Genomic DNA, 25,293 nt, shown 5'->3' on the forward strand with positions numbered 1-25,293 from the left:
AATCAGGAAAGTGATAAATATAAAACATCTCCACAGATCTATACTTATTTACCCAGATAAATCCTTCTATCTTTTAATTTATTTTACAAATAAGACCTAAATAATTAAAAGGCTAGAGAATTCTTCTAAACATTTAAATAGAGTTACCATTTAGTGTATACTTCATATTTAGATATTTTCAACTATGATATTAAAATCTCTCTGGATATGTTTTTCCCTCTAACATCAAAGCTTCTCAAACTTTTTCACAATTTGTTTCTTCCAGGAACAAGACACACTGACACACCCCCTTCCCACCAAACCACAGGAAAAAAAAATTTTTTTAAGTGAAGGTCAAAGAAATGGAAATTTACAGATGCGAGAAGAAAGGAGAAAAATCAAGGCAAGATAAGGAAAAAAGGAGGCTGATGTTCTGCTGGCCCTCTTGCATTACTGGCTTCTCTGTCTGATTGTGCCTAACTCTGACACTGTGCCTTCCTTCTAGACATGTAGATGTTTGTCTTACAGCTCAATCAGTCTCTCCCTTTGTACATTCCCTTATAACCCTGCACGTGTGTTTAAGATACTGCTCCTGCTACTCTTCCCCTCTGTTCTGCATCAACAATTGTTTCTCATTTACTGGGAAATTCCCATCAGCCTATTATCATACACGAACACCCCGCACCTTCAAAAACACCTCCCTGGTCCCACACTAGTCTTGAGATCCCATCCCATTTTTCTGTTCCCCTTTAAAGCAAAAACTTCCAAAGAGTTATCTGCACTCAGTGTGTTTTCTCTTTACCCATCAGCAAAATTTGACTTAGTTACCACCTCCTCCTGGAAACAGCTTCTTCACCTGGCAAACAAGTACCTCTCTATTCTCCTACCTCGTTAAGAACTTCTGCTTTGCTGATTCTTCATCCCTTTGATATCTAAACACAGCAATGTCCCAAGGCTCAGTCCTCAGGTCCACTAAGCGCTCTTCCACTTCACAGCTCTTGTATTTGTCGCCATTTCTGCCTGTAAACTCTCTCAACCCTCTTATCCTTCTGCCCCCAGGTCTCTTCAAATATTTACCATCTTATTTCCTTTCTTAATCACTATATCAGAAAGTAAATCAATAACTATTTCCCTTATCTTTTTTTTTCTTTTATTCCCTGTGATCAGTTGACATATTTCCCTTATCTTGCTTTATTTTTTCTCCATAGCATTTAGCACCAGCTGATATAGTACCATGTTTGTTTGCTGTTTGTCCTACTAGAATGCTAGCTTTTTGAAGGCAAGGACTCTGCTTGGTTCCTGCTGTACAGCCACTTCCTAACCCAGATCCCAGCATGTAACAGAGCCTTACTACCTATTTGTTGAAATCTTACTTCGGATGCATTGTTCTTTCCTGCAACTACAATACTAGCTAAATCTGGGGAAGGAAGAAAAGGTAACTGATCACTTTTTACCTCTCATCTTTTGCTAAGGTAAGGTTTTTTGTTAAACCTGAAGATTATCAAATTCAAAATTTTGGATACCTGAGGCACCTAACTTTGTTTAAAAATTTGCTATTGGTAGACAGAGAAATTTCTAATCTCTAAATCAAATTATCTATTTTAGAACCATGAAACAAAGTCCCCTTAATCTGTAATATGTGCATTAATACAACACACATGGACACATAAACACGCAAACACAAGAATATTACCTATATTATTACATAAACAATAACAGAGGGAAACAAGTGGTTGATATAGATGAAGCCAATAAAGTAATCGATTAAGCAGACTTTCACCTGGAAAGCTTTTTTTGTGGGGGGAAACTTTTAGTGTAATGAATTGGTAACAAAGGTATATAAGATGACTTGCCTGAAAACTCAGGAAGATAAGGACTAAAGGCAGAGAAATTCTGTATGACCAAAATTCACACTGCAAGAAGCCAAAATCAGGTTTAAAATCCTATTATATAATAATGGATCATAACTCATTGAATAAAATGAGTTGAATAAAAGAATCAAAGAATACACTCAAATATAAACAACCAAATAAATGAAGAAAAAAGGAAATCTTTTTTTTTTTTTTTTGAGATGGAGTCTTGCTCTTTCGCCAGGCTGGAGTGCAGTGGCACCATCTCAGCTCACTGCAACTTACATCTCCCAGATTCAAGTGATCGCCCTGCCTCAGTCTCCTGAAGAGCTGGGACTACAGGCACGCGCCACCACACCGGGCTAATTTTTTTTTTGCGTTTTAGTAGAGAAGTGGTTTCACCATGGCCAGGATGGTCTCCATATCTTGATCTCATGATCTGCCTGCCTTGGCCTCTCAAAGTGCTGGGATTACAGGCATGAGCCACTGTGCCCTGCTGGAAATCTTTCTCATAGAATACAAACAATAAACATAAAAGGAGAATGATGAATTAGAAAACCATCAATGGATGCTTAATTTATGGAGTGGAAATTTCATGAGAGATCCAATACTTAAGTAATCTCAAAATATCTCTCTGCAGATTACTTGTTAATTACAAAGAGAAAAGTAATAACACTACAGGAGAAATCTGGCAGACACCATCTTAACCCAATGGTCAACTGTATCATCAAAATACAGAGTTAAACCAACACTGTGGTCTCCTGATATGGAGGACAGAATACCACTTCTGTGGTTTTCTCACCAAAAATTCACAATTTCAATCTAATCAATCAAGTGAATGTGATGGCTTCAATTCACTTGTAAATGTTTCAAAACAAAAAGAATGATATGTATACAGAGAGACCTAGTTATTAACATAACTAAATGAGGCAAGACATAAATAGGTAAATCTGGGTAAAGGGTATATATATTTGTCACTTTTTAAAAGTCTGAAATTATATTTAGCTAAAGGTTCACCTAAAAATTCCTACATAGCAAATCACTTTGGCCAAGGCAACAGCAAAGTAAGGTTAGCCCAGAACAATTCTCCCATTAAATTTTGTTTTTCTGCAAGTGTATAGACATATAAACTTTAATAATTATTTTCAACTCTTTTTTTTCTTTTTTTTTTTTTTTTTTTTAGAGACAGGATCTGACTATGTTGCCCAAGCGGGAGTACAGTGGCTACTCACAGGTGTGATCCCACTACTGATCAGCATAGGACTTTTGACCTGCTAGGTTTCTGACCTGGGCTGGTTCACCCCTCCTTAGGCAACTTGATGGTTGCCCACTCCCATGAGGTCACTATATTGATGCCAAACTTAGTGTGGACACCCGACCGGCCCGACTGGCATAGCGCACTACAGCCCAGAACTCCTGGGCTCAAGCGATCCTCCTACCTCAGCCTCCTGAGTAGCTGGGACTACAGGCAGGTGCCACTGAGCCTGGCAACTCTTTTTTCTAATATTTACATTTCTTATTTCATTTTCTTGTCTAATTGCTTTGGCTATGCTTCCCAACTGATGCTAAATAATGGTGATACCTGATATTCTTGCTGATGAATTTAATGAGAATGCTTCACCAATAAGGATGATTTGTATTTAAGATAGTCACAGTAATTTTAAATTGAGTATCTAATACAGCATTAGAGCTGGGAATATGATCGTGAAAAATACAATCAGACCCTGCCCCCTTCACATCTTACATTCTATTCTAATTTTTGTGTAGAGATGGGGTCTTGCTATGCTGCCCAGGCTAGTCTTGAACTCCTGGCCTCAAACCTTTCTGCTTTGGCCTCCCAAAGCACTGGGATTATAGATGCGGGCCATCACTCCTGTCCAGATCTCACATTCTAAAGAGAGAGGGAACCAAAAATACAAGTGAACTAATGAAAAACTCCAAGTTATGGTAAGTGAAAGAGAGCTAGCTATGTGAAAAAAGGAGACAGGAATTCAGGGCATAGACAATATCCAAACAGTACTCATTTGCCTCTTACCATAGTTTATTTAACTAGCTTTTTTTTTCTTTTGAGATGGAGTTTTGCTCTTATCACCGAGGCTGGAGTGCAATAGCGCAATCTTGGCTCACTGCAACCTCCACCTGCTGGGTTCCAGTGATTCTCCTGCCTCAGCCTTCCAAGTAGCTGGGATTACAGGTGTCTGCCACCATGCCCAGATAGTTTTTGTATTTTTAGTATTTTAGTATTTTATATTTTGTAATTTTAGATGAGGTTTCTCCATGTTGAACAAGCCAGTCTCGAACTCCTGACTTCAGGTGATCCACCCACCAGCCTCCCAAGTGCTGGAATTACAGGCATGAACCGCACCCTACCTACCTGGCCTCTTTTTTTTTTTTTTTTTTTTTTTTTTTTTTTTTAAGATGGAGTCTCACTCTGTCACCCAGGCTAGAGTGCAGTCGCGCAATCTCAGCTCACTGCAACCTCTGCCTCCCAGGTTCAAGCAATTCTCCTGCCTCAGCCTCCCAAAGAGCTAGGATTACAGGCTCATGCCACCATGCCTGGCTAATTTTTTTGTATTTTTAGTAGAGATGGGGTTTCACCATGTTGGCCAGGCTGGTCTCAAACTTCTGACATCATGATCTACCCACCATGGCCTCCCAAAGTGCTGGGATTACACTTTGGGATTACACTGCACTTGGCCCTACCTGGCCTCTTAACATTAGATATTTAGTTGTTTCTAATCTTATAACAGATATTAAAATCTCCTAGAAGTAGGATACATTCCTAGAATTTATGCTGGGTCAATGGATATGTATATTTTTAATTTGATGGAATCTACTGAAAAGCACTTTAAAAAAGTTTGTGCCAATTAAAATTCCTACCAACACTGGATAAAAGTGCCAATCTGATAGATGAAAACTAGTGATCATGGCTTACTGCAGCCTCAAACTCTTGAGCTCAAGTGATCCTCCCACCTCACAGCTACCCCAGTAGCTGGGACTACAGAAGCATGCCATCATGCCTGGCTAATGTTTACTTTATAGATATAAGGGTCTTGCTATTTTGCCCAGGCTGGTCTCAAAACTTCTAGGCTCAAGCGATCCTCCCCACTCAGCCTTCCAAAGGATGGAGTCACGCAGGCCAAGAGTGACTCATGGTTTTCTCTGATGTGCATTTTTAGGCCTTAGTATCTATCACTGTCAACCTGGTTTTGAAAAAAGAATTAGGAAGCTTTGTTTAACATTGGAATTCCTTATACTTTGAATATTTGAAAGAATTTCCCTTGAATTCTGTCTGTGCCAGGAGTTTTCCGTTTTTCTGAAGAAACTATTCTGACAACTTTTTAAACTTATTTCATGGGATATACCAACAGACATCCAAAAAGGCTGTTCCAACTTACATTGCCATCTGGTATGTGAGCATACCCACTTCCTCACACCCCACCTCCCCTCGGTTTGTTTCTTAATATTTGCTAATTAAAAGGTGAGAAACATCTCATTAGCAGGACAATCTTGCAGGTATCACTGCACATAGGAAACAAGTGGTGAATATGAAGATAGGAGGGGCACAACTCTGGACTGAGGTGGGGACAGATTCAGAATGTTAGAGAGTACCTGCCTGCTCTTAAAGATGAGCAACTGAAAGAGCCAAGGGAGGAAGGCAGTGGCTACAGTGGGTGTTTCTTCTGTAGCCGGGTAGAGAGAGGCAGGAAAGGAAGACAGCAAGAGTTGGGAGCCATGTCACTTCAGTGTTGAAAACCTGGTTTCCTGAGAGGGTCCCTTCCAGCTCTGACACTCCAAGTCTATGAATAAGTGACCATATAATTCATCACCAAACCTGTCCACTGCTGAGAGGGTAAGAGGGTGCTATTAACAATCAGGCTGGGCAACAAGCATAAACCAGAACTATCCCGTATGGTGACCCACCTGAGGCCACAGGGGAAGGAGAGATTGCGCAGCTCTCAAGAAGCTTTTTTTTTTTTTTTTTTTTGTAGAGATGGGATCTTGCCATGTTGCCCAGGCTGGTCTTAAAACTCCTGGGCTCAAGCAATCCTCCCACCTGGGCCTCCCAAAGGGCTGGGATTATAGGCATGAGCCACCGCACCTGGCCACTCTCAAGAATGTGGATGGCAGGCTGAATTCCGCAGACTGAGGGAAGAGAAATGCTTTATCCTGCATAGCCTTAGGTACTGAATAAGTGTCTTCTTAGATGGTCCTCCTGCATTCATTCAACTTTTCTTTCTTGGGAGCCTATTATAAAGCTACTATAATAAACACAACAAGCATCATAAGTGATGAATGAGAAGAAGTTCCCCTAGGGGTAGTGGGATGCATGTGGAGATGTACAACCAGGTCCCCTTCAAAGGAGGACTTGTGGCTATTCCTGGATACCTGTGGGTGGACAGCCTCCAGCAGCTGAGAGCTGCCTCACCTAAGGTCACACCCATCCCAGTGTGCCCACGTCCCAAGACCTGTCAGGCAAGAGTAGAGAGACAAGGCCATCTTGGCCCAATGTAGGACAAGCGTGATGCATCTATGTCAGCCTCAGTGTGCTAGGTACTGCCAGCCTGCATCACAGTTCAACTTTTGCTTTTGTCTAATCCTGCTTGTCTCCAGTTACTGACCCCAAGGGCCTCCCCCAGTAAATGTCCGGCACACTAAAGGCAGTCTCAGAGTCTGCTTCCCAGAGAACACAACATGTAACAGTTAGCAATTATTCTACCTTGAGGAGGAGAGAGGGAGAAGCGTAAGGCAGAGAGGGGTGAAGGATTCGCTATGGTAATATTTACAAGGTGAAAAAGGCCTATGGAATTTGTAATATAATTTGCAATCGCTTCTTGGCCTTTTGGCTAGAATCAAGTGTAATATAATGTGCAGTCTGCAAAGCCCAAAACAGCCTAGTGGCTAGAGGGCCCAAGTTTAAAACAGCTGAGTAAAAAAGACCTATCCTACCCCAATAGCTGGGTAACGTTGGGCCAGTTGCTAAACCTCTCTGACCCTCAGTTTCCCCATCTGTGAAATGAGAATAATATCTAATTTACATTTTAAGGAATTATTTGAAAATAGCCCCTTCAGGAACACTTCTGCACTGCTGGTGGGAATATAAACCACTATGGAAAACAGTGTGGAGATTCCTTAAAGAACTAAAAGTAGAACTACCATTTGATCCAGCAATCCCACTACTGGGTATGTACCCAGAGGAAAAGAAGTCATTATAGCAAAAAGATACTTGCACATGCATGTTTATAGCAGCATAATTCACACTTGCAAAAATATGGAACTAGCACAAATGCCCATTGATCAATGAATGGATAAAGAAGTTGTGGAATAAATATACATATATGTGTATCTATATATGATGGACTACTACTCAGCCATTAAAAAAAACAAATTTATGGCACAGCAACCTGGCTGGAACTAGAGACTATTATTCTAAGTGAAGTAATTCAGGACAGAAAACCAAACATCATATGTTCTCAACTCATAATTGGAAGCTAAGCTATGGGGATGCAAAGGCATAAGAATGACAAGAATAGCCAGGTGCGGTGGCTCATGCCTGTAATCCCAGCACTTTGGGAGGCAAGGTGGATGGATCACCTGACGCCAGGAGTTAGAGACCAGCCTGTCCAACGTGGTGAAACCCCATCTCTACTAAAAATACATAAAATTAGCCAGGCATTGTGGTGGGCACCTATAATCCCAGCTACTCGGGAGGCTGAGGCATAAGAGTCACTTAAACCTGGGAGGCAGAGGTTGCAATGAGCCGAGATTGCCCCACTGGACTCCAGCCTGGGTGACAGAGCAAGACTTTGTCTCTAAATAAATAAATAAATAAATGAAGAGTTAGTTACAGACTGAAATGACTTTCAAGGTGGATTTTAACTACTTGGTTAACAATTATATAGAGAGACTATCCTGTAAGTGGAAACTAAGCTATGGGGATGCAAAGGCTTAAGAATGACAAGAATGGCCGGGCATGGTGGCTCATGCCTGTCATCCCAGCACTTTAGGAGGCTGAGGCGGTGGATCACCTGAGGTCAGGAGTTTGAGACCAGCCTAGGCAACTTGTTAAAACCCTGTCTCTATTAAAAATACAAAAATTAGCCGGATGTGTTGGTGTGTAGTTCCAGCTACTTGGGAGGCTGAGGCAGGAGAATCACTTGAACCTGGGAGGTGGAGGTGCAGTGAGCTAAGATCACACTATGGCACTCTAGCCTGGGTGACAGAGTGAGATCCCATCTCAAAAAAAAAAAAAAGGAATGACAAGAATGACACAGTGGACCTCAAGGACTTGGGGGATGGGGGAAGAATAGGAGGTGGTTAGGGATAAATTGGGTTCAGTGTATACTGCTTGGGTGATGCACCAAAATCTCACAAATCACCACCTCAAGAACTTACTCATGTAACCCAACATCATCTGTTTGGAAATAAAAAATTTTTTTTAAATTAAAAAAAATTAAAAAAATTTTTAAAAATCAGATAATTCATTTTAGAAACAGCCCCTTCATATGTGTAAGCTGCTATATAAACATAATTTACTCCTTTCTACTGCTTTTTGATTCTGGAGATTTACGATTAATGATTAACTGCCAATAACCCAATCCAGATTTCAAGAGAAAGCCAAACCGCCCAGCTCTGGTAGCCAGTAATTATTATCTCTGCTCTGTCTTCTGTTTTTCTTCTCAATCAATCACATAGAGCTGAGATACAGAGTATGTTTTATAAGTACTGTTGTATATACTTGAGCTTTATGGTTCATGCTCTTAATTTAAATAATAGGCAAGTTAAACCCATCATTAAGTTACTTTTTATTTGTGGGCAGGTGACTTTTACTCTTGTGGGGCTGGGACATTAAAAAAAAAAAAAAAAAAAAAGCACATTTTCACACCTGCCATGGGAAGCTATAGTAAACTTGCGAGCTGGGGCCCTTAGTCACAACTATCACAACTAAAAACCTACTGACTTATACAGAACTGGCACCTGGTAGAAAGGCCTGCCCCACCACATCCCTCTGTGCTAGGATGTGGCATGACTGACTCTTCCATGCTCTGCAAAGATCTAGAACCTTCTCAGTTTGGCCCTTTAAACCAAACTGGGTTCTCCTGTCTCTAAAATCCCATGTCTTCTAGGTATTTTTTCTTATAGCACTTATCCCGGTCTATCTAAAAATCACAAATTATATGGGTCTCTTCTTTCCTACTAGCTGTAAACCTGATACCTGCCCTCCAGCCATTCACCTTTGCTACCTATGTAAGGAGCAGAGCAGAAGAGTCTTGCACAAAGGTTTTCTAAATCAAGTAACACAGTGGAAAGGGCAAGAAAGTTTCTCCTTGCAGTCTCTGAAGCCCCTGTCAACTGGCAAATGTGCTGCTTATGCTGTACTGGGATCTGAGTTACATGGTAGAGGATTTGCCCCTGAAAATACCCTTTGTGAACAGCCTCAGCAGCCTTAGCTAGGCCTTTCATTTATTCATCTGGAGGAGGAAGGACTGAGACCTGCTTTGACCTCTAGGGTTATAAGAACCTTCAAAGACAAAGAACAGTGTGGTCTATGAGGAGGATGACATCAGAGGGAGAGTGGTAAGGCCAAAGCACTCTGAGGCCTGTCTCTAGGCTGGAGGCGAGCTGGAGTCATCAGGGCTAGAGAGAAACATGGAGCCAGATAAAGAGAGACTGTCCTGCCTGGCCTGGGTGGTTTAATAGCAGTTTATAATAATTCCAGCTTGTGTTGATTCAGCACTGGCTGTAAGCCAGGTCCTATGTACATTATCTCATTTAAGTTGCTCAGCATCCCTATAAGGTATGTATTGTTATTACAGAGGAGGAAACTGAGGCACAGAGACTTAAGCAGCTTGCCTAAGTCACACAGCTAGTAAATGACGGAACCAGGATTTGGCTGCAGGCATTTTTATTTTACAGCCAGCTCTGAACCACAGTACTGGTTCTTGTTTGCCCCTCCAGGTCCATGTGTGTCCCTAAGAAATTCTAGGGCTCCTGTGCTGGCTGGCGTCCAGCTGGGTTCACCAGGGGAAGGCTAGAGCAGAACACAGGGGTAGCCAACAGGGAGGTCAGGGCACTTCCTCCATGATCCACATGACAGCCCCTTATCCTGGGCTCTAGCAACTCCTTCCATCCCTTTTTACTGGGAGCCTCTGGGCATTCCAATGTCCCTGTCTGCCCTGACCACGTGGCTGTAAGAAGTCATTCATTTAAGTCTCTTCCTTTGAGCCATCCAGGGGGAATTCTGCTTCCTGCTACCAACCCTCACCTCCTACCACACCTCGATTCACACTGCATCACAGAGATTGCAAAGGAGGTGCTGACAGGAGCTGACTGCATACAAATCCAACGAAGTTCCTGTCTGCTTGAATATTACTTTATCATGCAAAAACAGCTGGATACAATGCAAGATATGGATCTTGTCAGATTGTGATTCAAACAAACCAACTATGAAAAATTATTCATGAGATAACAGGAAATTTGAACAGTGACTGGATATGTGATGACTATTAAAGAATCCTGGCCAGGTGCGGTGGCTGATGCCTGTAATCCCAGCACTTTGAGAGGCCAAGGCAGGTGGATCACCGGAGGTCAGGAGTTTGAGACCTGCCTGGCCAACATGGTGAAACCTTGTCTCTACTAAAAATACAAAAATTAGCTGGGTGTGGTAGCACACATCTGTAATCCCAGCTACTCAGGAGGCTGAAGCAAAAGAATTGTTTGAACCTGGGAGGCGGAGGTTGCTGTGAGCCAAGAATGGCACCATTGCACTCCAGCCTGGGTAACAAGAGTGAAACTCCGTCTCAAAAAGAAAAACCAACCAAACAAAAAAGAATCCTTGTGAATTTCTTTTAGGTGTGCTAATGGGATTGTGGTTATGTTTAGAAGAGTCCTTATCATTTGAGGATACAGACTGAAATATTTACAGAAGGTTTTGAGTCAATGGAGGTAGTGGAAGAGTAAGAAAGGAATAATGCTTGGCTTTTCTCCTTGATAAGAAATATCTGGGATTTGTTTCAAAAGAATAGAGGGATAGACAGAGGGAGTCAGAGTTAAAGACAAAACGACTGGTCATGAATTAGTAACTGCTGAAGCTACATAATGGGGAAGGGGGTCATTATTCATCTTGATTTTTCTCCATTAGTAATATATGCTTGACATTTTCCATAACAAAATGTGATATGGGCCTATAATCCTAGCACTTTCGGAGGCCAAAACAGGTGGGTCACTTGAGCCCAGGAATTTGAGACCAGCCTGGACAACATGGTGAAACCCATCTCTACAAAAAATACAAGAAATGAGCCAGATGTGGTGGTGAATACCTGTAGTCCCAGCTACTCAGGAGGCAGAGGTGGGATGATCACCTGAGCCTAGGTCAAGGCTGCAGTGCGCCCTGATTATGCCACTGCACTCCAGCCTGGGCAACAGAGTGAGACCCTGTCTCAAAAAAAAAATAAAAGTGAAATAGTCTAAACTTACTTCTAGGGTCCCCTGGAAAAGGCAGGGAAACAGCTGAAAAACTTGGCAGACATCCTCTAGGTAGCTGAAGCTAACACACGAGGCCCATGTTCCACGGGGGTGGCAGTAAAGAGCATCATTTATGATTCATTTATTTAGTGCTAGATTATCCCAGCAGGCAGAATGGGCCAACTGGTCCTCAAAATACATGATGTCTTTGTACTTTTCCTTATTATAGAAATTTTCAAACATATGTAAACAGAATACAAAATCATACAGTGCACTTTCCATGTAACGATTACCCAGTTGCAACCATGATCGGCACTCTTTCATCATCAATGCCTCCACCCCTCCCCGCTCAATTCTTCTTTAATAGTTTTTTTGTAGGATTTACACATGCAGAAATGCAGAAGAAACCTTACGTGTATACTTTGACAAATGGAGGCACTCATAAAGCTGACACCCCAACCATTATACAGAACATTTCAGAAAGTTCTCTCCTGCTGATATTTTTAGCCCAGCTTTGTCTGTTCTAGAGCTTAAGAACAATGTTTTTTCTTTTAAGAAAAAGTCTAGCTCTTCCCCCTGCAGGCTGGAGTGTAGTGGTGTGATCTCGGCTCACTTTGCAACCTACACCTCCCGGGGTCAAGCGATTCTCATGCCTTGGCCTCCCAAGTAGCTGGGATTACATGTGTGTGTCACCATGCCCAGCTAATTTTTGTATTTTTAGTAGAGACAGGGTTTCGCCATGTTGGCCAGGTTGGTCTCGAACTCCTGACCTCAAGTGATCTGCCTGCCTTGGCCTCCCAAAATGCTGGGATTATAGGCATAAGCCACTGCTCCTGGCCTTCAGCATGAATTTTGAACTGCACATATGTGCAAGCTAGTTCTGTATTCATTGTTTTTGCATGCCAGATCCCCATTCCGAAACCCACCTCCACCCCCATCCAGAGTGCATGAATTTTAAACTGCACACATGTGCAAGCTAGTTCTGCATTCATTGTTTTTGCATGCTAAATTCCCATTCCCCATTCCACCCCCATCCAGAGAGATGTTCTTTAAAATACACGAGGCGATAATAAAAGGAGCGAGGGAAATTGGGTTTTGACTTTTCAATACTTGGTAAGTCACTTTGGACCAATTTTTTAACTGCTCTGGGCCTTACAGAAGGGCTTTCGGCCAGACCCTCCCTCCCCATTCAGGTATTGCTGGACACTGAGGAGCCCTGGGGGAGGAGTGCTGTGGCAGAGGACCTTAAGCTTGGGATGGCATGAGAACCACCTGGGGGTGTGAAAACTCCAGAGGTATTCAGTCAGCCTGGTGGTAGATGGGTGGGCCCAGCACTAGTGCCCCAGGGTGTTGGATTGCCCTCAAACACTTGGAAAAACTCTAAAGAAAGGCAGATTTCTTTAGAAAACTCTAAAGAGAGAGAGAAAAGCTAAGAAATTAAGAAGTTCTTCCCGTGGTTAAGCTTCAGCAGAACTTTAGTTGGCATTGGCGTTCTGCCTCCTCAACAAGTCGAAGGCGTCCTTCACATAAAACCTCTTCAAATATCTGAAGTTGGTGATTATGATCCTTCCTCAGTCTGATCTCCTCAGCATGGAACTGCCCTAGTTTGTTCAACCGTTTTCAGTATGACCTACCCCTTGGGGAGGGAAGGATTCCTTTCATGGAATCCTTTGGTAATTTCCTCTAGAAGACAGGGGTGTCATGGAGGTTTGATCTGGAGCTCAGAAGCAGTAAAAGTGACTCATCTGTTGACCATCTATTTCTATGCCAGGAACTGTACCAGCCCTTAAACATAGAGCATCATTTAATCCTCACAAGAATTCTTCAAGAAAGATGTTAATTTTCTCCATTTACCAATTTGGAAACCATGGTTTACCAGATAGAGATGGAGCTAGATGGTGTGATGGTCAATTTTAAATGTGGAAGAGCAAGGCTATTGTTACTAGCCATTCAATTAAATGCTAACCCATGTGTTGCTCTGAAAGTATTCTGCACTTGTGGTTAGCATCTACGATCAACCAGCTGGCTTTAAGTAAAGGAGATTATCTTCAATAATCTGGGTGGGTCTCATCCAATCAACTGAAGAGCTTTAAGACCAAAACTGAGGTTTCCTTGAGAAAGAAGAAATTCTCCCTGGAGCCTGCAGCATCGCAGCTCCTGTGGAGCCTTCAGCATTTCTGGGTGCTCTGGAGAGTTTGGATTTGCCAGCCTTCCCAATTATGTCATTCAAGTCCTTGAAATAAATCTGTATGGATGTATTTATTTATTCATATTCTACTCATTCTGTTTTTCTGGAGAACTCTGACATACACAGATAGAAACCCAGTTCTCCCCATCTTGCCTGTGACTTGTCCGCATTCTGCCAACCACCTTCAATTCCACCAAAAACTCAGGGATGTACCTCCACCTAGGAAGGCTTCAGCTGCCCAGAATTGTATTTGAATATTAACATAGATCCAGCTGGGCACAGTGGCTCACACCTGTAATCCCAGTACTTTAGGAGGAGAGGCAGGAGGATAGCTTGAGCTCAGGAGTTTGAGACCAGCCTAAGCAAGGTCTCAATGGTGAGACCTTGTCTCTGCAAACAGATTTTCAAAAAATTAGCCAGGTGCAGTGGTGCATGCTTGTGGTCCCAGCCACTTGGGAGGCTTAGGCAGGAGGATGGCTCGGCTTGTGCCTGGAGGTTGAGGCTCCAGTGAGACCCGATTGCACCACTGCACACTCCAGCCTGGGTGATGGAGCAAGACTCTCAAAAAAAAAAAAAAAAAAAAGGAAAAAGAAAAAAAACAAGAGTTTGAGAATAAACTCTTCCTACCACAAAACTGCCATAAATGGGAGAGACTTTTGTTTTACCTTTGAAGTTTTATAGTGAGCAGGAGGTGTGGTTTACTCAGTGCTTAACAACAGTGACCTGTTCTATTCCTAGCAAGGTCACTAACTTGCTGTATAATTTTAGGCAATCCCAAGTTTCACCACTTGATTAATTATAATGCCAGCCTGAAAGTCTGCTTTCCACTGTCCTCATCCATTCAGATAGTTGGCATTAAATAGTCAGATGGCCCATCAGGATTTCAGATCTGGCCTCCTTTCTAATTGAGACTCAGGCCTTGAAGGACCCAACACACCTTCACACCCCTGGTATCTTTGGAAGTTCTGCTAAGCCAATGTGATGAATGATTACGTGCTCAACAGACAGACACAGGCTGAACTGACCTCTGCTCCTAACCCTGTCCCTGGGTGATATTGCAGGTGAAAGCCAAACCCAGTCTCCACACTTCAGCCACTGCAGTTCAAAGGAGAGGACGCTAAATCCTACAGAAGAAATGTTACAGAGTGCAATAGGGTTCAAAGGGAAGAATAGGAAATGTTTTACGGATGAGGTGATGGTTGAGCTGAGTTTGAGAATTTAACAGTGAAAGACTTGAGAGGAGTGAAAGGAAGGCATTCCAGGCAAAGGTAAGAACAGAGTAAAGGGCATGATAGCATGGGGTTGTTTGGGGAAAGGGATGGAGAAAGTTTTCTGTTGGAAAGAAAGCTACATGGAGAGGCCCAGCAAGGGCAGCTGGGGGTTGGGTCACATAAGGGTGGCCCTGAATCACAAAATACTGTATAGGTAGGCAATGGGGAGCTAGAGGAGGCATCCCACACAAAACAGAGATGAACCAAGATGTGCTTTGAAAACCTGCACCTGACAATGCAGTGGATGGGAGTAAATTGGGGAGGAAGCAGTACAAGCCCCACCTGAATTATTAACGGTGTACCAACCGTGCTCAACTTGCATTACCTCACTCAATCCTCACCACTTCCTAAGCTGCTCTTACCATTTCATTTTACAGATAAGCTTCCCCGGGGTTGTAAATCCAGCCAGCAAAACCCCAGACTCTCATGAGCACATACCAAATCCTATGAAATGATCCTCCATGTAGACCAGCTGCTTTCAGAAACAGCTTACTTAGCTTTTAATCATAAGCAAGCTGAACACCCCAAGAGTTGACGGAAGGGAGATGGTGACTGTTAAACATTGAACTGTGTCCCTAAAATTCATGTTGAACTCCTAACTCTCGTACTTAGAATGTGAGCTTATTTGGAAACTGAGTCAATTGCAGATGTAATTAGGTAGGTTAAGACAGAAAGAAGGGTAGATTCTTATCCAATGACTGACTGATGTCCTTATAAAAAGGAAAATTTGGCCAGCCTGGGCAACATGGTCAAACCCTGTCTCTACAAAAATTAAAAAAATTAGCTGGGCATGGTGGGGCAGGCACCTGTAATCCCAGTTACTTGGGAGGCTGAGGTGGCAGAATCCCCTGAACCCACTGAATCTGCTTGAATGCACAGGTTGCAGTGAGCCGAGATTGCAACCATCGCATTCCAGCCTGGGAGACCGAGCAAGACTCCATCTCACAACAACAACAACAAAACCCAACAACAAAAAAGGGAAATTTGTATACAGACATGCACATAGGGAGAACACCATGTGAAGATGAAGGCGGAGATCAGGTGATGGAGAAGAAACCAAGGAATGCCAAAGATTGCCAGCAAACTATCGAAAGGCAAGAGGGAACTGTGGAGCACATTCTCCTTCATGACGACAGAAGGACCAACTCTGGCCACACCTCAAGATCTTGGGCTTCTCGCCTCCAAAGCTGTGAGAAAACAAATTTCTGTTTTGTTTTGGGTTTTGTTTTTAACTATGCCATGGTGGTTTTTATTTATTTATTTATTTTTATTGCATTTTAGGTTTTGGGGTACATATGAAGAACATGCAAGATAGTTGCATAGGTACACACGTGACAGTGTTATTTGCTGCCTTCCTCCCCTTCACCTATATCTGGTATTTCTCTCCATGCTCTCTCTCCTCAACTCCCCACCCCCTGCTGTCCCTCCCCTATTCCCCCCACAACAGACCCCAGTGTATAGTGCTCCCCTCCCTGTGTCCATGTGTTCTCATTGTTCAACACCCACCTATGAGTGAGAACATGCGGTATTTCATTTTCTGTTCTTGTGTCAGTTTGCTGGGAATGATGTTCTCCAGATTCATCCATGTCCTACAAAGGACATGAACTCATCATTTTTGATTGCTGCATAATATTCCATGGTGTATATGTGCCATATTTTCCCTGTCCAGTCTATCATCAATGGGCATTTGGGCTGATTCCAGGTCTTTGCTATTGTAAACAGTGCTGCAATGAACATTCGTGTGCATGTGTCCTTATAGGAGAATGATTTATAATCCTTTGGATATATACCCAGTAATGGGATTGCTGGGTCAAATGGAATTTCTATTTCTAGGACCTTGAGGAATCGCCACACTGTCTTCCACAATGGTTGAACTAATTTACACTCCCACCAGCAGTGTAAAGGTGTTCCTATTTCTCCACATCCTCTCCAGCATGTTGTCTCCAGATTTTTAATGATCGCCATTCTAACTGGCGTGAGATGGTATCTCAATGTAGTTTTGATTTGCATTTCTCTGATGACCAGTGATGATGAGCATTTTTTCATATGATTGTTGGCCTCATATATGTCTTCTTTTGTAAAGTATCTGTTCATATCCTTTGCCCACTTTTGAATGGGCTTATTTTTTTCTTGTAAATCTGTTTGAGTTCTTTGTAAATGCTGGATATCATCAGCCCTTTGTCAGATGGGTAAACTGCAAAAATGTTTTCCCATTCTGTTGGTTGCTGATTCACTCTAATGACCATTTCTTTTGCCGTGCAGAAGCTGTGGAGTTTGATTAGGTCCCATTTGTCTATTTTGGCTTTTGTTGCCAATGCTTTTGGTGTTTTGGTCATGAAGTCCTTGCCTACTCCTATGTCCTGAATGGTTTTGCCTAGATTTTCTTCTAGGGTTTTTATGGTGTTAGGTCTTATGTTTAAGTCTTTAATCCATCTGGAGTTAATTTTAGTGTAAGGTGTCAGGAAGGGGTCCAGTTTCTGCTTTCTGCACATAGCTAGCCAGTTTTCCCAACACCCGTGGTGGTTTATTGCATAGATCAACCCATCCATCCCTTTGGTATTAAGGTATTTTTTACGGCAGCCCTAGCAAACTAATACAATGACTTATGACAGCCTTTCCCATACAAAGACAATAGTCTATGTTTACAACATCATTTAGTAAACAAAATGAAAATCCCCACTGTGAACGCTTGTCATAACTGCAATGTATGTAATTATAAGACTACTTCCGTGGCATAGCTGTGAGTTAAAAACAGGTAAAGGTCTGAAATTTTATCTCTTGTCCAATTGCCCAAGCATTTAGAGACTACTTTTTATTCTGAAATGAAAAACAATTTTTACTTTAACAATTAAGGATCTTCTTTCTTTTTCCTTTAGTCTTAGAATTAAATACTGAGGCCAGGTGCAGTGGCTTATGCCCGTACTTGAGCCCAGGAGTTTGAGACCAGCCTGGGCAGCACAGAAAGACCTCATTTCTATTTAAAATAAAATAAAATAAATTAGCCGAAGCAGCAGTGCAGGTCTGTAGTCTCAGCTGCTTGGGAGGCTTAGGTTGGAGAATCGTTTGAGCCCAGCAGGTTGAGGCAGCAGTGAGCTGTAATGGCACTACTTAAGGAGACAAAGTGAGACCCTGTCTCAAAAAAAAAAAAAAAAAAAAAAAGATTGACTGGCTCAGATTCTCTCTGGGCCCTGAAGAAACCAGCCCAACAGTTTCTTTTCTTGTTTTGAGGTGGGGTCTCACTCTGTTGCCCAGTGTGGAGTGGTGCGATCTTGGCTCACTGCAACCACTGCCTCCTGGGTTCAAGTGATTTTCCTGCCTCAGTCTCCCGAGTAGCTGGGACTACAGGAGCATGCTACCATGAACAGCTAATTTTTGTACTTTTAGTAGAGACGAGGTTTCACCGTGTTGGCCAGAATGGTCTAGATCTCCTGACCTCGTAATCACCCTGCCTCAGCCTCCCAAAGTGCTGGGATTACAGGTGTGAGCCACTGTGCCCGGTCCAGCCCACAGTTTCTTCAAGCAGTTAATCAAGTGGTCTTAGCAGACCCCTCACCCAGCAGAAAGTCTCCATACCAGGATAGAAAACTATATCAAAATGACCATAAGCCCTCTCAGTTTCAAAGTGGCAACAGTTCTCTGAAATACTGAAGCTGGCCATAGGCAGCTGTTCCATCTTCAAGTACATTCATACATCCAGTTCTACAAAAACTGTTCATTTGTTTAACCTGTGTGTTACTTTGAAGAATGCATGCTTCATCCATTGTGAATAACTGTGGTTATGAAGGGAAGTGTGTCGGCCCTGGGGAATTCCAGAGTCTGTTTTCAGATAATGATAAGCAAGAAGTGAAGTGAAACCACAGCAGTACTCCTTTTGATACTTGGAAAATCCCCTTCTCCAAAATATTTTTGCATATGTACAAAAATTATGGAAAATTATGGTATAAAAACAGCTCCTGTAACTCAAGTGTAAGCCACTGGAATTGTCTATTTTTTAAAAAAATTATGTGCCTATAGGACAAAGCACTTCCTCCCTTTGAAGTTAACAGGAACTAAAATTCACTAAGCACTTAAGTGACAGGCAAGTTCTAAGCTCTTTACATGGAATGCACTTTTTAATTCTCACATCAACCCTCTGAGGTAAGCACCTTTCTGATTCCCATTGTGCAGAGGGGAAGAATGAAGCACAGAAAAGGTTAAGCAACTTGTCCAAGGTCACAGAAGTGGCAGAGCTGGGATTCCAAACAAGGCAGTCTGGCTCCAGCACACCCCACTCCTTTCATAACCAACCAAACTAGATATTAGGCAAAAAAGCCAAAAGGAATCCAGTGAGGGGGGACATGTGAAGGAGGGTGGGTTAAAGACAGAGGGCAGAGGCCGGGCGTGGTGGCTCACGCCTGTAATCCCGGCACTTTGGGAAGCTGAGGCGGGCAGATCACGAGGTCAAGAGATCAAGACCATCCAGGCCAACATGGTGAAACCCTGTCTCTACTAAAAAAATAAAATAAAAAAATTAGCTGGGTGTTATAGCGCGCACCTATAGTTCCAGCTACTTGGAAGGCTGAGGCAGGCAATTGCTTGAACCCGGGAGGCGGAGGTTGCAGTGAACCGAGATCGCATCACTGCATTCCAGCCTGGTACTTGGTGACAGAGTACGACTTTGTCTCAAAGGAAAAAAAAAAGGACAGAAGAGAGAAGCCACGATCCAGGCACCATGCTGCCCTTCCCATGGGCTTTTCTCACATACTCAGCACAACTCCCTCTGGAGCACACATTCCTCTACCACTTGACATGAGACACTGAGGCTTGGAATGATTCAAGCAGCCTGTGGGAGGGCATGCTAGCAGGTGATGCTCCCAAACCCAGGTCTAGCAGACTGCAAAGACCAGTGATGTTTTTCCAGCCCATTTCATCTCAAAGTCATGGTTCCAAATTGCAACCTCTTCATTATGAATGGCACAGTCTAGCACTGGAGAGTGGTTACCCTGTGCAGTGGGAGACTTAGTTACCTCATCCCAGATGCACTGAGATGTCCCAGATGTCCAGAGAGCCTGAGTACAGTGTAGGTACTTAATGTGCCAGTGTAGGCACTTAATTAATGGGAGTTGGGAGCCTCAGACTCTGGTCCCTCTTTTGGCACTGACATGTGGCTTTTGCCAAATCCCTAACCTGGGCTTCTAGTTTTCTTTTTTTTTTCTTTTTGAGACTGAGTCTCACTCCATCACCCAGGTGGGAGTTCAGTGGCACAGTCTCACCTCACTGCAACCTCTGCCTCCCAGGTTAAAGTGATTCTCATGTCTCAGCCTTGGGAATAGCTGAGACTACAGACGCGCACCACCACGCCAAACTAATTTTTGTATTTTTAGTAAAGACGGGGTTTTGCCATGTTGCCCAGTCTGGTCTCGAACTCCTGACCTCAAGTCTGACCTCAAATCTGCCCGCCTCTGCCTCCCAGAGTGCTGGGATAACAGGTGTGAGCCACCACACACAGTCCTCTTTTTCTTAAGTACAAATTGGATATAAGGATGCCTGGCCAGCACACCCTACAAGGTTAATGTAAAAGGCAACAAAGATGAACTGGCGGTGAGAACTTAAGGTGCCTGACAGTCGATTTTTGCCAGATTGAATGTAACCAGGTTATCCCAGCAGTGAACATGGTGCACACATGCCAGCCCAGCCAGGAAGGCACTGCCAAGAGAATGGCTCTAGGGGAGCTTCACTTTCTCCCTGAGGAAAGCTGGACTAAGAGCCTCCAAGGTGGTTTGGCGGGCCCAGGCTCAAGAGCTGCCTCAAAGGCAGGCCTGCCTGTCTAGGCCATGCTTGGTAGCTCATGCCTGTAAACCTAGCACTTTCGGAGGCTGAGGCCGGAGGGTTGCTTGAGCCCAGGACTTTGAGACCAGCCTAGGAAATATACTGAGACCTGTCTCTGCAAAAAAAATTAGCCAGTGTGGCGGTGCACACCTGTTGTCCCAGCTACTTGGGAGACTGAAGTGGAGGGATCACTGGAGCAGGGGAGGTTGAGGCTGCAGTGAGTTGTGATTTCACCTTTGCACTTCAGCCTGGGTGACAGAGCAAGACCCTGTCTTCAAACAAACAAAAAACAACTAAGGGAAGGCCACCTTGTCTCCCAGGTGATGCCAGGAGGGAAGTTTCTGAGGACTGAACAGCTTCCTCTCTCCTCCCTCCAGGTCCCTGTACACTTTGCACACAGGTTGGTATTTGGGTATGGGTGGCAAGGTGCCATCTGGTACAGCATCCAGCGCTAGGTTTCAACCCTGTGTTACAGAACCAGGAAAGGTGGTAGTGCAGCAGGTGCCCGCTTATTAGAGAGCAGACCACTTAGGTTAGACATACCCCATAGGGTCCAGACTGCACGGGTGAACAGGAAAGAAACTCCCACTGTATATTCTGAACACAGAAGGATCCTCCACGACTCACACTGGCCCCCACCCCATTAGCTCTGGTCCCCAGGAAGAGGAAGGGCTCAGATCAGCATAACAGTGAATCACCAAGCAGTTCCACACAATGACCTCTGCAGGAGAGGGTGGAGAAGCTAGTCGGGCAACTGCCTACACAAACTGCAATTCTCAAGAGCAGCAAACAAACCAGTTCAGCCCCAATTCCCATTTTGCATAAGAATGCACCCCACAAGAACACCGGAGGAACACTTGTTGATCGATACCAGCTGTAAACACTACAGTTTGCGCCAAGTAAGAATTTTAAAAGTCTTCTGGAAGGAAATTTGGATAAAATGGTTTTGTGGAAATTGGTGTTAAAGTGTCGTTAGACTGAACTCCAACTCTCCAAGGGGAGCACCAGATACTTCAACAGATCTTGGTAAACTTGGTTTCACAAAGAAGTGAAGCCAGAGAAGGGTCTGCACCCATAAACCAAAGGGAACTTGTTAGTCACTAGGTGACTGTTAAAGTACCTGTTTTCTTTATGCTAATAAGAGGTTACACAAATTCCAGGAAGAAGGATTGCTAGCTAGGTGAGGGGGGGGGGGAGGATAATGGTTAGGTCACAGGGGGACCGCCTGCCAGCTGGTCTCTGAGTAGACCCTCACCATGGCACCTTAATCCAGGGAAGCAGCAAAAACAAACAGTAATTGGGTTGAAATCAGGGAAAGGGCCCTTGTGTTAGGCCGGGAGAGTCGTTCTTAAAAACGTGCATCCTCCCAGAGTCAAGGCCTCCTTCATATCGTCCAGTCGGGCACGGGTCCCAGAAAACGACATCCCACTGTACATGAAGTGCTGAGCAAAGACACTGGGCATTGCTTCTCCCCTCCCCATCCCCGAACGACCCTTGTGAGCCATCAAACACAAGGAAAGTTGTTAACGGATGATTTCGTCCACTTCTTCCTTAAAAACCTAAAATCCACAGCGACAGCACTAGTAGCCATTCGGAATCAGAGCAGCAGCGTCTGCGAACCCGCAACGCTCAGGGGCTAAGGGTGCCAAGACAGAGTGGGTGTGCCCCCTGCCCAGGTCCGACACAAACCTCGGGGACTCCCGGCGGCGATGATGCCGCACTTCGCTCGCGTTCCGCTCGGCACCTACCTCGCTCGCGCATCCGCCGGCGTCCGGCACCTGAGCCGTCGGTTCCGCGAGTGCCTTCTCCTCTTCCGCGGCGCCCAAGGGGCCACTCCGAGCCGCCTGGGGGTCCCCGCCGCCCTGCACAGCTTGGCCGCCGCCGTCCAAGCTGGCGCCGGCTCCTCCGGCGGACGAGGCGGCGGCAGCGCCGAGACGTCCGTGGGCCTCGTCCGCGTCCCCTGCCGCCACGCTGTGCACCAGCCAGGCATCCACCCGGGTGCGGGGGATGAAGGGGACCCCGAGCGCGCGCACCTCCCGGAGCAGCTGGCCCTCGGGCGGCGCGGCGGGGTCCAGCTCCCGGCCCTTGGGGTGCAGCCGGCCCGCGCGCCCCCACCCTCCCGAGGTGGAGACGGGGCTGAGCTCATAGGCGGAGCTGGCCGGGGGGCCCAGGAACAGCAGCTCGTCCCGGAGCAGGATGGGCGGCGGCGGCGGCAGCAGCAGGTAGAGGTCCAGGTCTACGCGGAGCACCCCCGAGCTCAGCAGAACGGTGAGGTGCAGGAGGCCGCCGCCGGCCGACCACCACCGCTTCAGTTGCTTCATAGCCCGCCGCGAACCCGGGAACGCCCCTGCCGGCGCCCGCGAGTCCCGGCGCCCCAGCCGCCGCGGTGACACTTGCGGATCCCGCGCGCCGTCCGCACCTGCCTGGAACCCGGAGAAGCGGAACAATGAGCCTGGACGCGCAGCGGCCGTCGCGGGTTCCCAGGACCAGGCACAAAGGCGTTCCAGCGCCAGCCGGCACAGTGCCTAGCTCGGACGGGGATCGGGAAAAGCGAAGGAGGAGCCACCTGCGAGCAGAGCACCTCGCCTGGCCGCCCGCAGCCCTATACTGTGCCAAGCTCCGCCCCGGGCCGCGGGCGCTGCCGCCGGGAACACGCCCCCTGCTGCCCGGGGCCCGTGCCCGTGGGTGGGGCCGCGCGGGGCGGGGCTTCCCGAGCTCAAAGCCTCTTTATGTCCGGGGAACGCAAGGCTTTCTGGGAGCAGAAGTTGTTCTGGGCACCAAGTGGCCCCTTGCCACCCTGTGGCCATGAGCTGGATCATCCTAGCTGAAAGCCAAGGGCGGGAGTTGGGGTGGGGGTCTCGATGGGGGGTAGGTGGGTGGGAAGGGACAGGATGTGTAGACTGGGCGGAGAGTGACTGGGCAACTGCGAGACGCCTGGCAGCTTGCAAAGGGCTTCCACCCACATGAGGACACTTGGCAGGCACAGTGGGCAAGAGTAACGGCTCTGTCTCAGTTCCCCTGTCTGTAAAACGAGGACCATAGCGCCTGTCAAACAGGGATGTGATGAGATCAGATAAAATATTTTCTGTAAAGTTAGGAGTTTCACATATAAATTCTACCGTTACCGTTGGGATCAGTTACCCCACCCTTCTACACACCCCTGTCCCAGCCGTCCCTTCTTCTCTGGGCCTGCTTTGCTTCTTATCCATTGTTTCCTTGAGGCTTGAGAGCACCAGCTCTACAGTTACCCTGAGTGATTTCAAGTCCCCCCTTCACTTGAGGGGTGACTTTGGACAAATCTCTCGTCTCTGTGCCTCAGTTTCCTCACTGTAAAGTGAGACTAATAATGGCACCTCCCAGCAGACTTTTGTGAACCCCAAATGAGATAATGCATGTCAACTACCGACCACAGCACTGCATAGGTAGGAAGTGCTCTCTGCTACCCATTGTTTGTATTACTCACCCTCAAGGCTTAGCTCCAAAACTACATCCTCTGAATTTTCACCATTTGGCATTAATCTCTCCCCCATCTGTTCCACAGTGCTTTCTCCGTTTCCCAACATTGTAACAGTTGGCCCCATTCTACTCTGTGTTGTAGATGAGAATCAGTCTGATTTGCCCATTATACATTCTTGAGGGCAAGGAACCTGTTTGGTTCACCTTCGTGTATGCACAGTACCTGGCACTGGGCCTTGCCAGGGTAGGTATTGCTAACTTTAGCTCCCTTCCTTGGAAGAAAAGGGGATACAAGGGGATGCCCAGCTGAGTGGGCAGTTTGTGTAAAAAGCTGAGCAAGACTTGTTTTAAAAGGCCCCTTCCGCCACCTGGCTTTCTCTTCTCTCTCCTGGACTAGTGTAGTAAGAAGAGAAAAAGACTAGGGGCGAGGGCAGGAGAAGCAGACTTCTTAAGTTGTTTCTTCTGTGTTAAGCCTTGGAGGATGGGTTGGGGTGGTAAAGAGGATGAAGAAGGGTGATTGTGAGGTTACCAAGACCCCATTGACAGCATTAGTCTCTGAACATGGGACCTTTGGGGAGTCTTGGCATAGTAAATGCTGCCTTCAGCTTTTTACCGAGGACCTACTAACTACCTGATGCTGTGCTGGAGGCATGAAGGATAGGAAATGGAGTACTTTTCTTCCTTAAGTTTATGGTTTCATTAGGGTGATGATTTAAAAATTTGTGAAACACCGAGAAACAAGAGAAATAATGTACTCAATTGCCAAAATACTCAGATGTAAATTACTTCAAGGTTTATATAGGGAGTGCTATAAACCAGTTGAGAGTAGAGGCAGTGCCTTCTTCAAGGTGGTGCCCTCCAGAATCTTGCACACAGTTGATGCTCAAAAAATATATTTATTAGTTGAATTGAGGAGGTTACACTTGAGATATATTTTGATAAACATGAATAGATTAGGAACAGGAAGGGCATTCAAACTCCTAACATTTGTTGGGAAGTGGGCTGACCCCTCACTATTGTACACGGTGAATTGATAATCATTGTGTTAAATATCTTTCAGACTACACACTTCAAAAGGTGGCTTAATTCTGTGGCTTCTGACTGGTGGGAACGAGGTCCCTAAAAGACCTTACAGGAAAGTGTTAATCCTACATACCTTTGACTTCACTAACAATAAAAAGTCCCATTTTTAGGAGCATGGAGAGAGATGAATGAAATTAGAAGGAAAAACTTCTATTTAGATTTATTTCTAGAATCTTCCATCTAGAAATAGCCA

The 25,293-nt window shown here is 45.0% G+C and overlaps 1 protein-coding gene and 1 long non-coding RNA gene across 3 annotated transcripts in view; one reads left to right on the forward strand and one right to left on the reverse strand.

The window, feature by feature from the left end:
- Positions 1 to 23,172, reverse strand: part of NFE2L3 (NFE2 like bZIP transcription factor 3) — a 30,712-nt gene extending 7,540 nt beyond the window's left edge. For both annotated transcript variants that reach the window (XM_009002262.4, XM_002751472.5), the window contains exon 1: positions 22,310 to 23,172. In XM_009002262.4, coding sequence (XP_009000510.1) covers positions 22,310 to 22,882 — 573 coding nt within the window. In that variant the 5' untranslated portion in view covers positions 22,883 to 23,172. The remainder of the gene's footprint in view (positions 1 to 22,309) is intronic.
- Positions 264 to 17,745, forward strand: LOC144578348 (uncharacterized). The gene is made up of 5 exons (XR_013523915.1): positions 264 to 382; positions 1,241 to 1,414; positions 14,544 to 14,750; positions 15,633 to 15,942; positions 16,035 to 17,745. It is a non-coding gene; the product is annotated as an uncharacterized LOC144578348 (long non-coding RNA).
- Positions 23,173 to 25,293: the final 2,121 nt, after the last annotated feature.

This window comes from Callithrix jacchus, chromosome 11 (genome assembly GCF_049354715.1).
Source record: "Callithrix jacchus isolate 240 chromosome 11, calJac240_pri, whole genome shotgun sequence".
Taxonomy (NCBI): domain Eukaryota; kingdom Metazoa; phylum Chordata; class Mammalia; order Primates; family Cebidae; genus Callithrix; species Callithrix jacchus.